The 15,297-nt window shown below is 46.3% G+C and overlaps 1 protein-coding gene, 1 non-coding gene and 1 pseudogene across 2 annotated transcripts; 2 read left to right on the top strand and 1 right to left on the bottom strand.

Annotated features, from left to right (window-relative positions):
* Nucleotides 1-1,817: 1,817 nt before the first annotated feature.
* Nucleotides 1,818-4,119, bottom strand: LOC100362069 (ribosomal protein L28-like). The gene has a single exon (XM_063277701.1). The coding sequence runs from the start codon at nt 2,326-2,328 to the stop codon at nt 1,915-1,917; it is 414 nt and encodes a 137-aa protein (XP_063133771.1). The 5' UTR covers nt 2,329-4,119; the 3' UTR covers nt 1,818-1,914.
* Csde1-ps2 (cold shock domain containing E1, pseudogene 2) lies at nt 2,327-6,925 on the top strand (annotated as a pseudogene).
* Nucleotides 6,926-10,263: 3,338 nt separating this feature from the next.
* Nucleotides 10,264-10,338, top strand: Trnas-aga27 (transfer RNA serine (anticodon AGA) 27). Its single transcript has one exon. It is a non-coding gene; the product is annotated as a tRNA-Ser (tRNA).
* The last annotated feature ends 4,959 nt before the right edge of the window (nt 10,339-15,297 follow it).

Below are 15,297 nucleotides of genomic sequence, written 5' to 3'. Positions count from 1 at the left end.
TTGCCCGTAATTGATTTTCTCTATTGTGGAGAGGACAGAGGAGCAGAATAGAAAGTAAGATCAGAACGGAATGTAACTGACTTGATTACGCTTTGCCTGAATCCCATTGAACTGTATTCCACCTCTCTGTGCTCTGGTTAGGGACTATGGTAAATTTGAAAAGACTCAACTAAAGAATTGGTTAATTTAACACATAGGAAGTGTATATCAGTGATTTCAGAGAGCCAGACGTTCTCGACCCTCCCAGGGTTCAGCGTCCTTGCTGTCTAGATAGGAAAAACGTGAGTGAGGACCAGTCGGTAAATATCGATAAAACTGCGCCCATTTTGAAAGGGGAATGACTAGCACGCGAAAGTACTTCAACAAACACAGACATACACCTTATTTATGTAGGGAAAACCTACTTAGTGTAACATGACGCCATTGAGCTTTCAATACCACTTTTATTATTCTTTATATTTACACATTTTTTTCCAGAACGTGAGAGAAAACTAATTTCAAGGTTCTAGATGATCCTACTATGACCACTAATATTAAATGCTTTGTAAATTATCTAAACACCGAAGGTATAGACAGATTTGATTTGAATTAAGTCAGTCCCGACCATGTATTAACTACAGAAAATATGTTGATAAATACTGTAGCTGATTAAAAGTGACCATCCTCTGGGGGTTGGGGATTTAGCTCAGTGGTAGAGCGCTTGCCTAGCAAGCGCAAGGCCCTGGGTTCAGTCCCCAGCTCCGAAAAAAAAAAAAGAAAGAAAAAAAGTGACCATCCTCAGCCAGGCAGTGGTGGCACTCGCCTTTTAATCCCAGGAATTGGGAGGCAGAGCCAGGTGGAGGTCCGTGACATTAAGGCCAGCTCGGTTGAGAACAGCCAGGACTATATAGTGAAATTGGAAACTCCATGCAATCTATGAGAATAACCTTGCAAAGACCCCTAGTAATGGAGAACACAAGACTTTAATCAGCCATTGTCTGTAACTAGGCAAGGCCAGAAGTGGAGGGACTGGGACACCAACCCAGCCACAAAGCCTTGGAACTGTTGAGGTCTGCTTTTAACATAACTCTAGCCATTTGTACTCAGTCTCTATTTTGCTCAGAAAATTAAGTTCAGGTTCACAGACTCCGCTTCCCAGAAATAATTATCTATAACTGACACTGAAAAAAGTCTCCTAGAAAGTCATAACACTATGGTGGTAATACTTATGCTCTGAAATTCCCCTGTTCACCACCTGTTTACCACCCCTGTTACTGGCCGGTTTCATGTGCCAACTTGACACAAGCTGGAGTTATCACAGAGAGAGGAGCCTCCCTTGAGGAAATGCCTCCATGAGACCTAGCAGTAAGGCATTTTTTCAACTAGTGATCAAGGGGGAGGACCCAGCCCATTGTTGGTGGTGCCGTCCCTGGGCTGGTGGTCTTGGGTTCTATAAGAGAGCAAGCTGAGCAAGCCAAGGGAAGCAAGCCAGTAAGAAACATCCCTCCATGGCCTCTGCATCAACTCCTGTTTCCTGACCTGCTTGAGTTCCAGTCCTGACTTCCTTTGGTGATGAACAGCTATGTGGAAGTGTAAGCTGAATAAACCCTTTCCTCCCCAACTTGCTTTTTGGTTGTGATGTTTTGTGCAGGACTAGACACCTAAGACAACTTCTCTTATCTCACTTAGCTTAAATCAGCTGAAAAGTCAGCTGATAATACTTTGCCTACTTCAACCAAATGTGCCACTGCCTCCACCCTTGCCTTCTGAACTTCTGAAATTATTTTTTCCTATAAAAAGCCAGTCCTAAGAACAGATTGGTATCACAGTTAGGCTCCCAAGTCCTTTTTTTTTTTTTTTTTTTTTTTTTTTTTTTTTTTTTTTGAGGTGGTCGAACAAATCAGTGGACTCTTTATTGCTTCTGGGGTGTGGGGCTCAGGAGCTCTTGGTGGGGCGGGTCCGTTTCCTCTTCACCACCACAGGCTTCTGGCTTCGAAGGATGGCACTGGCCCTGCGGATGGCCGCCATACTCAGATCCGGGCGGTACTTGTTCTTTCGGATCATGTGCCTGATGCTGCTGAGGGTAGCCCGAGCATTCTTGTTGATGGTGGTCCTCACGTAGGAAGTGGCAGGTTTTCGCTGACCGGATCTGCGTTTCATAACCACCACGACCCCTTTGCCATCAGCCGCAGGCTCCACTCCGACGGTCTTGCGGTGAATTAGCCCGTTGTAGCGGAAGGAGTTTCCGGCCTTCAGATTATTGGGCTCCGTGCTGTACGTCTGCTTATTCCTCTTGATCAAGAAACTGGAGCAGTTCCGAACGACCATCCATTGCAGATGCGCGGACATGGCGGCGACTCCTCTCCCTGCGGCGGCCGGAGAGAAAGACCCCAAGTCCTTTTTTTGTAGTACAGATTGATCAGTCTTGGGCAGGTGGGAGCATGCATTCAATAAACTATTCTTGAATTAACTGAGATCGGTGTTCATATGATTTGTGTGGCAATTCCTGAACCCCAGCAGACCTACAGTTTGTCCTGGCTGCATACTGTTCTGGGACTAGGGGAGTGGAAACTTACGGTTTCTTTGAGAAGTCAGTTGTGTAGGATGGTGTTTTGCCGGGGCAAACCCGTGAAGGAGTGTTCTCCTGAAGCAGACGCAGGTGAAAAGGGATGTTTTGCTAAAGCAGGCACGTGAAAGGACACGTGATGAAGGATTCCTCCCTAGCAACATGCGTGTATTGGGTCGCCTTACGTTGCATAGCTGAGCGCTATCTGTCAAGGCTCCACAGACAGATAGGCACCAAAGAACTTCTGGTGGTGTCCTGGCAACTTCTTGCCGCTTCCAAAGACTCTGGCCGATTGGCAGAGTGATGTCAGCTGATTCAGACTCGTGTGCTGAGGCAAGACATGTGAGGAAAGGCCTGTGGAAGACGCAGGATGTTTGAACAGAGTATAAATAGAACTCAACGGACAGTGACAGGGTCTTGCATAGCTAACTTTGCAACACATCCTTGGTCTCTCGTCTCCACTGATCTTCATTTCATTGAGGGAGGCACGGCCCCTGGCATCCCTGTTGGTCCTGAGTGCTCCCCAGTGATTCTGAAGGACCCTAGGGGCTTTTGCCAGCTTTACACCCACTGCCTCAGGTCAAGACTAGGCCAAGTACCGGCTTCCCACCTTGGGTCAAGGCTAGACCAGGTTCCATTCTCCACCTACAGTTCTCGGGAAGAAAAGGAACGTTCTTGGAAAACCACAGAATGTACTGACTGATAGTCACCTGACCCTCTGGTCCCAGATAGAGTTTGAATGCATGTCATATGCTTGCTAGCCAATAGATTCAAAGCTCAGTATGCTTAGCCATAAGTTTAAACTGTAACCTTGCTGATGTACCCCTAAAAAGTATAAAAAGTGCTTGTTATAGCCATTCGGGGTGGCCTTCTAGTCACTCATCATGAGGGGCTGATTGAGGGTCCACCCCAACGTGCTGGAAAAATAAACCTCTTGTGTTTGCATCGATTTCCATTCTCTTGTCTCACTTGGGGGTCTCCCGGTAGTTAAGACTCACTTCGAGCCTTACACTCCATGCCTGCCTGTTTCTGCTAGGTCGTGCCACTGCTGCTGACTGGTGTTTGCTATCCCAACTCTACCGAACTGGACTGCTGGTGTATTTGTGAAGTGTTTGTGAGTGGATTGAGCTGCTGCTGCTGACTCCTGGGAACTGAACTGCTCATTTCCTGACAACTCTTGGATTGGATTTGCTCCGAAGAACAATTTCTAAACAGGTCACTTCCCCAGTATCCTAATAGCCTTTCTTTTCCACTACATCTGGTGGGTGGTGGGCTAGAAGGGAAGCTAAAGTGATTAAGAACCATATTAAAGACTACTAGCAGCTCGGGGAGTGCTCTTTCAAAGCTGTTGAGTAGGTACAAACTTCTTGTTTCAGATCAAATGCTGTGTCTTCAACTTGTGTACTCTTCTTTGGTGGTGTTGGTTGTTGGGGCTCTGTTCCTTGCCTGATCTGAACTTAAAGCAGCAGTTTCATGTGGTAAAGTCTGTTCCATTACACTTCATACCCAACAGCTTAGCGCCCCCTCTCCAGCACCGCCATAAACAACACGGCCCCTAGATAACAAACACACTGTGCTGTAAGTGCTCTTAACATTATGCTGTTGAAAAGGAAACGAGCTCGCTGTCCAGAAGTAGTTTGTGCCATGAGAGGGGCGTTTGGCTTTATTGAAAGAGGTGATGCTGTAAAAGAGATATTCTTTCACTATAGTGAATTTAAAAGTGACCTAGAAACCCTGCAGCCTGGAGATGATGTGGAATTCACAATCAAGGACAGAAATGGTAAAGAAGTTGCAACAGATGTCAGACTGTTGCCTCAAGGAACAGTCATTTTTGAAGATATCAGCCCTGAACATTTCGAAGGGACTGTAACCAAAGTTTTCCCAAAAGTACCCATAAAAACCAGAATGACCCATTGCCACGGTCATTGACTTTGTGATTCCTAAAGAACTTCCCTTTGGAGACAAAGACACAAAATCCAAAGTGGCCCTGCTGGAAGGTGGCCATGTTAGGTCTAACATTTTAACAGACCGACATGACAAATTAGAAGGCACAACCAACGCAGAGGCCCTTTCAAATACATTTCAGGTGACTAATGAAGCCAGAGAGGCAGGAGTGATTGCTGCCATGAGAGATGGCTTGGGTTTCATCAAGTGTGTGGACTGTGATGCTGGTAAGTTCTTCCACTTCATCGCAGATGAAGTAGTTTACCGTGGTTCCAGATACGCTCTCTGCCCAAAGAAATCCTGCTGTTAGGATTAAAAACCTTCCCAAGAGCACGGTTTCATTCCACTCCCATTCAGAGCATCGTTTTTCTGAGCACCGTAAAAAAAGGAAGCCACTTTTTCTAGTCCTAAAACTACAAGCCCAAATAAAGGCCAAGATGAGGAGGCAGAAGATGGGGGTGTTATTGCTTATGATGACTGTGGCGTGAAACTGACTATATTGCTTTTCAAGCCAGGGATGAGGAAGGATCTAATTCTCCTCAAATAGGAGATAAGATTGAATCTAGTATTAGTGACAAACAGAGGTCTGGACAGCAGAGAGCAACTTGTGTGAGACTTTTAGGTCGTAATTCTAACTCCAACAGGCTCTTGGGTCATGTGGCAACTCTGAAAGATAATTTTGGATTTATTGAAACAGCTGATCATGATAAGGAGATATTTTTCCATTATAGCGAGTTCTCTGGTGACGTCGATAGCCTGGAGCTGGGAGACAGGGTTGAATACAGATTGTCCAAAGGCAGCAAAGTCAATGCAGAGAATGGAAACAAAGCTCACGCAGTGAATGGCATTACTGAGGAAGCTAATCCCGCCGTCTGCCCTGGCAAAGCCATTCGTCCTCTGAGAGTCGTTGATCCAACACAGGTTGAGTACCAAGATGATTAAGATTGTGGAGGAGGAGGATGTGAAAAGTGAAGTGTATCCTTTTGGCATAGCTGGTAAGGCCAACAAAAGGGATTGCCTGCAGAGAGGGGAGAGTGTCAAGTTCAGTAGCATGCACAACTATGGCCTACAACATCACACCCCTTCACAGGGCTACTGTGGAGCGTGGGAAAGACCAGTTTGACTTTATTAACTATGAAGTAGGAGATAGCCGGAAGCTCTTTTTCCATGTAAAGAAGTTCAGGATGGCACTGAGCGGCAGGCAGGAGCTGAGGTGGAATTCTCAGTGATCCTTAATCAGCGCGCTGGGAAATGCAGCGCCAGGAGTGTGAGTCAGTGAAGACCCCAAAGCTGTTCCAGCTCCTTGACCTGATCGGCTGATCAATCACTCAGAGAACATCACCCTGGATGATGCCAGTGTTCCACATCTAATGGTTCTTTGTCAGCCTAGGGGACCAGATAACTCAGTGGGATTTGGTGCAGAAAGAAAGATCTGTCAAACTGGTGTCCTTGACTGACCACATCCACAGAGCACGTCATTAATTTAATCCACTATGGTCAAGTTGGGGGGATTCTGGTGAAGGGTTCTGAATATCTTCCTCTTCATCCCTCCCAAAATCTGGAATACTTATTCTATTGAGCCATTTCACCAGTTTCAACATCTTCCTCGTGTTATGTTTAGAGAAAAAAATAAATAAATTTAAGAAGTCGTTTTAAAATTATGCACAGTTGCAGCCTGGAAAGCTTAAGGTGGTGCCTTAGAGTGTCAATTTAGGAGCCTTATTTGGTGCATTTAATGCAACTGGTAATTGCAAATTCCACGTGGCCTGTATAAGTGAGCAATACAGACTGTTACTTTGTTGGCCTTGTGAGATTGTGCATGCTAGTCAGTGTATACTCTACCTTCCTGACGTAACACTCAGCTGCATTCTTTTCCTTTTCCCCTGTTCACTGTGCTTTAATTCTGAGGGCCATATGAAGGTAGACTATGTTACCTTTAAAAGCTGCAAATATTTATTTATTTGGCCAACGGTTTGCTTAAGTCGATGGCCAAATGTTAAAATGTTATTTTCATATCATTTATTATCTTGTCACTATCCACTTAATGACGTTTGATTTCATTGCAATAAAAATTATCTTCCAGGGGTTGGGGATTTAGCTCAGTGGTAGAACGCTTGTCTAGCAAGTGCAAGGCCCTGGGTTCGGTCCCCAGCGCCGAAAAAAGAAAAGAAAAGAAAATTATCTTCCAGAGTAGGTTTTTTTTTCTTCTTCCTGGGATGAGGGTAAATAACTTTACCCTCATGTAAAGTATTGTATGGTGCAGAATTTCATGCAAATGAGGTGTGCCAGCAGTGTGAGCATTTAAACATATTTAAACAAAAGACGAATGCACAAACTGCTGCTGCTTAGATCACTGCAGCTTCTAGGACCCAGTTTCTTTTACTGATGTAAAAACAAAATGAAAACAAATAATAAAAAAGTTGTGCCTGAAATAAATGAATCCTGGTTTTTATTGAGTTTTGTTTTTTTTTTTTTAAGTAGCCCCCTGGTTCCAGCACCCTGTTGAATGCCGGCTCTTGATCCTTGGTGTAGCTGGATCATCCTTGCCCACGCGTATCAATTACAGATAGTTCACTGGTTAGGGGTGGGAGCCCATGTCCACCTTTCCTGCTCAGTGTTGAGATTCTGTCTGACTTGAGCCTGTGCAGGCCCTGTGTGTGCTGCACAGACTCCTGTTGTGTCTGGAAGATACGGTTTCCTTCCAGGCACCCATCCCCTCTGGCTTCCAACCTTTCTGCCCCATCTCCTCTGTAAATTCCCCAGCCTTCAGGATTTCCTGTGTTTTTATTAGCCTCTGTTTCCTAGGCTAGCCTGGAACTCATTAGCTGTAACCCAGGCTTGCCTTAAATATTTGGCGACTCGGGGTTGTGGATTTAGCTCAGTGGTAGAGCGCTTGCCTAGCAGGCGCAAGGCCCTGGGTTCGGTCCCCAGCTCCGAAAAAAAAAAAAAAGAAAAAGAAAAAGAAAACAGGAAATATTTGGCAACTCTCCTGCCCCAGTCTCTGCCAACTGGCCCCTTTCTTCCTTCTCCCCGGGGATGAGGATTGAGGAGGGGGATAGGGAGTGGACGAAAACCAAATCTTGATCATCTTCTTGCCTCTTCCTCCTTTCCTTCTGCTCAATGATCTCTGTCAGAGGATAGAGACTGGTTTGTGGACAACTGAGCAGCAATGGACCCTTCTCTTTGCTTTTATCCTCGGCCTCCTGCTGCCACCTGGTGGCCATTACGTGCAACAGCCGATTTCTAGATTTAAAAATGACAAAGCAGTAACCGTTTCTCTCGTCCATTTTAAGTGGGTCGAGTATTCAGGAGCAGATTATCTGGTGGTTCTGCTTCAAAGACATTGTCCAGATCCCCAGACATCAGAGAGCTTGACTGGTCCTAAGGGATCCCATAAGAGGGTGTCGTTCCCACACCTGGAAGACAGTGAAGTCCTGTGCCAGAGGCCTCAGTTCTGCCAGTGAAGCCCTCTCCCTAGCAGCCCAGTGCTGTGTCTGATTCCCCCAGAGCAAGAGAAAGAATAAAGCTGACTCGCCTATGTTTAATGTAGAATGTTTAATTTAAAAATGCTCACTGGTGTGTTTTATTTCTATTAAATATAAAAAGTACGTACACTTTTATTAAATATGTTTCTATAGCTTCCCAGGGCAAACTGGTCAAATCTAGCAATGTACTCAGGGACTCCCCCTTCAGAGACCAGCAGCATGGGGACAGAGTGCCCAGGCGCACTGTGCAGCGTGTAGCTCATGTCACCTTGCAAGTGGTTCTTCCTCTCGATCCCGGGCAGTCTCCAAGATGGTAGGGTTGGGAAATCCTCTAATCGGGGCTTTTAGGAAATTTCATTTTTAGAACATTTATTTTTTATTTTATTATAGTTATTCTAAAAGTTAAATATATTTTAATATTTGTATTTTATATTACATATAAATTTATTTTATTTATATTTATTATAGAACATTTATTATTTTAGAACATTTACTTTTATTTGTGTCTCCCCCTAGTAAGAAATTTATTAGGGGGTTGGGGATTTAGCTCAGTGGTAGAGCACTTGCCTAGCAAGCGCAAGGCCCTGGGTTCGGTCCCCAGCTCCGAAAAAAAGAAAAAAAAAAGAAATTTATTAGACCCGGTGGTGCTCTTACAAACCTTTAATCCCAGCACGTGGGAGACAGAGACAGGCCTGTGAGTTTGAGGCTAGCCTGGTGTAGAGAGTAAGTTCTAGGACAGCCAGGGCTATGCAGAGAAACCCCATCTCTAAAACCAACAATGAAAATAAGTTTATTAGAAGAATTATTTAATTTATAGGTGACGGTAGTGTTTCGGAGAGGTGTGGCCTTGTTGGAGGAAGTGTGTCAATGTGGAGGAGGGCTCTGATGGATCAGGATGTAGAACAACTCTGCCTGGAGGCTGCCATGTTCCTGCCATGATGATGATGGACTGAACCTCTGAACCTGTAAGCCAGCCCCCATGAAATGTTGTCCCTTATAAGAGCTGCCTTGGTCATGGTGCCTCTTCACAGCAGTGAAACCCTAACTAAGACGGTAGCTGAGGAAGACTTTGAGCTACTGGTCCTCCTGCCTTCCCCTCTCAAGCACCGGGACTGCACACGAGATCCACCACTCTTGCTCTGGGGGAATCAGACACAGCACTGGGCTGCTAGGGAGAGGGCTTCACTGGCAGAACTGAGGCCTCTGGCCAGGAACCTCACTGTCGTCCCGGTGGGGTAACGACACCCTCTTATGGGATCCCTTAGAACCAGTCAAGCTCTCTGATGTCTGGGGATCTGGACAATGTTTTTGAAGCAGAACCACCAGATAATCTGCTCCTGAATACTCGACCCACTTAAAATGGACGAGAGAAACGGTTACTGCTTTGTCATTTTTAAATCTAGAAATCTGCTGTTGCACGTAATGGCCACCAGGTGGCAGCAGGAGGCCGAGGATAAAAGCAAAAGAAAGGGGTCCATTGCTGCTCAGCTGTCCACAAACCAGTCTCTATCCTCTGACAGAGATCACTGAGCAGAAGGAAAGGAGGAAGAGGCAAGAAGATGATCGAGATTTGGTTTTGTCCACTCCCTCCCCCATTCTCCATCCCTGAGTAGAAGGGAGAAGGGGGCAGTTGGCGATGATCAACATTTTGTTGTCTTTTGTTTTTCCTAGAACTGAAGAACTCTTCTGTGAAGTCGCTTTGTAAGTCAATAGGGAAATCCTGGGGAAAAAAAACAAAAGAATTAAAAAGCAACAAACAAGGTGCCTCGGGCAGATATAAAAGCAGCGAGATGGCTCAGCAGAAAAAGGTGCTTGCAGTCAAGCCTGGATATCTAAATTCCATCCCTGGCACCACATGGAGGAGGAGAAAGCCCAACCCACAAGGTTGTTCTCTGATTTCCACAGGTGGGATGAGTCATATAGAAACACACACACACGCACACGCACACGCGCACGCATGCACGCAGGGACACGCGCACACGCATACACACACGCGCGCGCGCACGCACACATACACACACACACACACACACACACACACATGCACGCACGCACACACGCGCACTGAAACAATACCTGCTTCCAAAAGGAGCAGGGCCGGATATGGTGGTGCACGCCCACCTGTAGTCTTGACTCAGAGGAATGAGGCAAGAGAATCAGGAGTTTGAGGTTGGTCTGGGCTGGGTCTGTCTCTAAAATTTTTAAATAACCATAACATCAATAATAGCAATTCAAAGCAAAATTAAAGGAAAATGAAGAATCCTATTAAAAATTGGCAAGATATGGGGGGTTGGGGATTTAGCTCAGTGGTAGAGCGCTTGCCTAGAAAGCAAAAGGCCCTGGGTTCGGTCCCCAGCTCCGAAAAAAAGAAAAAAGAAAAAAAGAAAGAAAATTGGCAAGATAGCCAGGCAGTGGTGGCATACGCCTTCAATCCCAGCACTGAAGAGGAAGATGCATGTGGACCTGTGAGTTCTAAGCCAGCCTAGTCTACAGAGTGGGTTCCAGGTTAACCAAGGCTACACAGAGAAACCCTATCTCGAACCCTCGTCCCAAAACAGTGGGCAAGATTTCTGAGAATTCACACACAAAGACATGCAAATACTCTGTGTAAACACACACTTATGCATAATAGAAACACACCCGTTTAGCTGGGCATAGAAGTGCCTGCAATTCTAGCGTCTTAGAGCTAGGAAGACTGAGTTAGGAGAGACGGGAGTTCAGGGCAGGTCTGAGCTACAGAGACCTGTCTCAGGAAAAGAAAGAAGGGAAGGAAGGAAGGGAGGAAGGAAGGAAGGGAGGAAGGAAGGAAAGAAGGAAGGAAGGAGGGGAGTAGGGCTGGAGAGATGACTCAGCATCTAAGGGTGGACACCCCACTTACAGAGGACCCCAGTCTGGTTCCTAGCACTCATATTGAATGGCTCACAACTTCCTGTCACTTCACCTCCTGGAGATCCCATGCTATACTCTGGAATCTGTAAGTGCCCACACGTATGTGGAGAAACACACACACAAACATGTATACATAATTTTAAGTAGCTGGGTGGTGGTGGCCCATGCCTTTAATCCCAGCTCTTGGGGTGCAAAGGCAGGAAGATCTCTGAGTTCAAGGCCTACCTGGTCTACAGAGTGAGTTCCAGGACAGCCAGGGCTGTATAGTGAAATTCTGTCTCAGAAGGAGAAACGGAGGGAGAAGGAAAGACAAAAGGTAAAGATTCTCTAGGGTCTCATTTGTCTTGTCACCTGAGCCCAGCAAAAATCCTAATGCTGGGTGACACTGCTGGCTAAGCCATGGGGAGGGGCCCTCCAGCCCTTCCTCCTGCCTCCATAGAGACAGAAAACCAAAAACCCATATACACCTGAGGTGATCAGTGAGCCAATTAGCCAGGTTTACTCACAGCATGCTGTGTACATGTATTGAAATGTCACACTGTGGTTGGGGACATGGCTCAGCAGTGATGCACAAACCTAGAGTCCCCCAGTGAAGAGCTGGGGGCGTGGCTCAGTGGTAGAGCCCCTGCCTAGAATCCCCCAGTGAGGGGCTGGGGGGTGGCATGAACAAGGTCTTGAGTTCCTTCCTTCCCTTGCACAAATGCATGGGAGGGGAGGAATCTGAGAATGTTACGAGGAAAGTCAGTCTCTACTTGATTCTGGTGGCGAGAGGAGTGAGCTGGGTGAGCTAACAGGGAGGCATGTCTGGGTGGCTGGCAGATTCTATTTTTGACTTGGCTGTCACTGTGTGTGGTTGGCAACAAAATAACGCAATTCAGTTTTTTGCTAAGTTTCAGGAATTCCTATTTTAAGACCTTCCTGGGTCTGCTTTAACAAAGAAAGTCAGTGCTTGGCTTTTTACTTTTATCTTTGTTATAATTTATTTTGCTTATGTTCATTGGTGTTTTGCCTGCGTATATGTCTGTGTGAGGATGTCTGAAACCTTGTAACTGGAGTTAGGAGCAGCTGTGAGCAGCCATGAGGGTTCTGGGATTTGAACCCTGGTCTCCTGAAAGAGCAGCCAATGCTCTTAACCATGGAGTCAACTCTCCAAACCCTCAACTTGTTTTTTTTTTAAGAGGAAAATGTTTTTTCTTGAGCCAGGATCTCATACACCAGGACAGTTGGGGTACAGGTCAGGGTAACTGTAGCTTGCAGCAAATCTCCTGCCTCAGCCTGGCAAGTGCTGGGATTACAGAACCAGTTTCTAACAGATCAGAAGGAAGATCTAGGAATCACTCTTCACCGTTAGCCATCTCTGCAGCTTGGAATTAAGTCTTACTTCCCTGAGCTTCTCACACTCCGCCCATCTTCCCAAAGTGGTGTGAGTGATTTCTTTTCTTCTTTATGCCTGAATGTAATGTCATGGTGAATGCATTACACATTTTCCTTGTCCATTCCTCCTGAGACGGGCATGCCAGGTGGCTCCCTAGTTTGGGTTTCATGAGTAGAGCTGAGCATGTGTCCCTCTCACCCCTGCTATGAACCTGGGAGTATAACAGACTCAATGGCAGTTGTAATTTCACGTTTTCGTAAAGTTTTTCCTTGTTCTATACGTCCTAACCAACATTGTAGAACCTTGGCACTAAGTTTTGTTGGGGTCTGGGAATTTCCACACAAACCATGCGCGTGCCGATCTCGGTTAAGCAAGAATAGTTTATTGAACACACAGCACAATACTGGACATCCAGGACCACAGGAAGGAAAAACTAATTGTGGCACCAGTCTGTCCCCAGGACAGACTTTTTTTTTTTTTTGACGGAAAGAGAGTATTATATTATTCTTTTTTTTTCCTTATTAACTTGAGTAATTCTTATTTACATTTCAATTGTTATTCCCTTTCTCGGTTTCCGGGCCAACATCCCTCTAACCCCTCCTCCTCCCCTTCTATATGGGTGTTCCCCTCTCCATCCTCCCCCCCATTACCACCCTCCCCCCAACAATCACATTCACTGGGGGTTCAGTCTTGGCAGGACCAAGGGCTTCCCCTTCCACTGGTGCTCTTACTAGGATATTCATTGCTACCTATGAGGTTGGAGCCCAGGGTCAGTCCATGTATAGTCTTTGGGTAGTGGCTTAGCCAGGACAGGCTTTTTATAGAAAGAAAGAAAAAAAAAAAACAGGTTCTAAAGTTCAAAGGCAAGCATGAAGTGAAACATTTTTAGCTAACCTGACAGAGTATTATCAGGTAACTAACCTTTAAGCCGATTGGTCCTGACTGAGGTAAGGGGTGGAGGACAGGTGGTGACAGAGGGGTTTCAGAACACTGAGATAACAGGGTACAAGTGATTCAGCCATAACTTTTCGGTTGGTAGTAGCGTTCTTCCCTGTCAGCGGTGGATAACTACTTCTGGGAAGTGGAGTCTGAGAACCTGAACTTAAGGTCACCTTATGAGCAAAATGGAGACTGGATACAAACCGGCTACAGTGATGTTTATAGGAGCCGGCCTCAACAAGGGTCAAACCTTGGACAAACCATTTAGGTGCCTAGTTAATCTGTCCTGGTTCTCCCAGCATCCCTCAGTCCCTGCATGTTACAGAGTACAGCTTTCCTACTCCACCCTCTACCCTGAACTCTCCAGCCCAGTGCTGGGCCACCCTTCCCTCAGAGACATTTTGATTACCCGCCTTCTGGCTGTTGCACCTGGTTCCTCTCTCTCCCTCGCCCCTCCCCACCCCTTCTCCCCACATAGCTCAGGGTCCTATCCACTCTAGACTCATCCAGATGTGTCTGCCTCTGGCTGTGCTCTCCCATGGATGTATAATAAACTTTATCCACCATGATGTCCTTTCCCATCTTTTATTCCTCTTTCTCATTCCTCTAGTGCTGAAAGCACAGAAATGACTTAAAGGCGTTCCGTCCACGAGGAACTCAGTTGTTCCAAACCACGCTGCTGCTCCGACTCTCTGTGATGGTTTTTACATGCTCCGTCCAGGGGGTGGCACTATGAGGAGGCGTGGCCCTGCTGGAGTGGGTGTGTCCCTGTGGATGTGGCCTTAAGACCCTCATCCTAGCTGCCTGGAAGCCAGTCTTCTCCTAGCAGTCTTCAAATGAAGATGTAGAACTCTCAGCTCCTCCTGCACCATGCCTGCCTGGACGCTGCCATGCTCCCACCTTGATGATAATGAACTGAACCTCTGAAACTGTAAGCCAGCCACAGTTAAATGTTGCCTTTCATAAGACTTGTATTGGTCATGGTGTCTGTTCACAACAGTAAAACCCTAACTAAGATACTCTTCTAAAGAATGTAGAAGTCATCTGCTTCTGTTGGTTTTTACCACCCACCAAATTTGATTCTAGAGTGGGCTCAAATCAAATTCTTCAGCATTTCTTCCCTTAACTAATCATCTCTCCTAACCTACTCAGTAAGTGCCCTCTCTCCCTGCTATGCCTTTTTGGGCTTCCCACCATGTGGTCATCTCCCTTCTGTACTCTTTGGACTGCCCACCACGTGGGTGTAACCCTGCTCTGCCCCATTGCAGAACTTGCTCTCCTGAGTATCATATCCAGTGAAGCAGGATCGGCTCTCCCACTCTCACAACCTCAGGGGCAGCAAGGGATTGGGCTGGAGTAGGGGGTGGGGTATTGTTGCCATCCCCATGTCATCATGACGCAGATGGCAGGTGGAACCAGCTCTCTTGTGCTCACACACCCTTGGGGCCAGCTCACCTGCACCCAGGCCACCAAAGCCAGCTCTCCCATTGTAATAAGAAGTCAAACTGAAGCCATTTTGAATAAAACTTATATTTTGAGTAAGGGTCAAATAAAGTTTAAGTTCCCAAAACCTCCCTGGGTAACAACATTTGCTTGGTAAAAAGACATGTATGTCAGTAACTGACATCCTGGTTGGCAAGTCACCCCACCGGAGTTAAAATTGCCCAACCGATGGGAATAGAATACGTATGCCACAAAGTCATTTTCCTACAAAGTCATGTTCCTACCCTAAATCTTGATCGGTGGGGAATTGTAAACTGGCATCGATGACTCTTGTTTTCAAGTTTAAAAGCCCTGTAACATTCTGAATGGGGGAGGGAGAAAGGGAAGGGTGTACGTCACAGCTCAGGTCCTGAGTCTGTTCTGAGGCCCCGACCAATCAGTAGAAACTTGATTACAATAAAATTGTGCCCTGGTGTTTGAGCTCTGTTGGATCTAAGCAGATCCCATGACACCATGTTGCCCAGGCAAGGGACAGGGCCAGCTCAACAAAGTGTTCACACATTGCCTCAGGTAGCAGCCCAGGAAAACCAGGCTTTCACACAGCCTTTGGTTGTAACATGAACCTCATACAGTGATACAGATCCTGGCTGCTACAGAACCATGGCCCCAGACTTGGG

The sequence above is a fragment of the Rattus norvegicus genome, chromosome 1 (genome assembly GCF_036323735.1).
Source record: "Rattus norvegicus strain BN/NHsdMcwi chromosome 1, GRCr8, whole genome shotgun sequence".
Classification (NCBI taxonomy): domain Eukaryota; kingdom Metazoa; phylum Chordata; class Mammalia; order Rodentia; family Muridae; genus Rattus; species Rattus norvegicus.
This window is presented reverse-complemented; position numbering and strand designations above follow the sequence as displayed.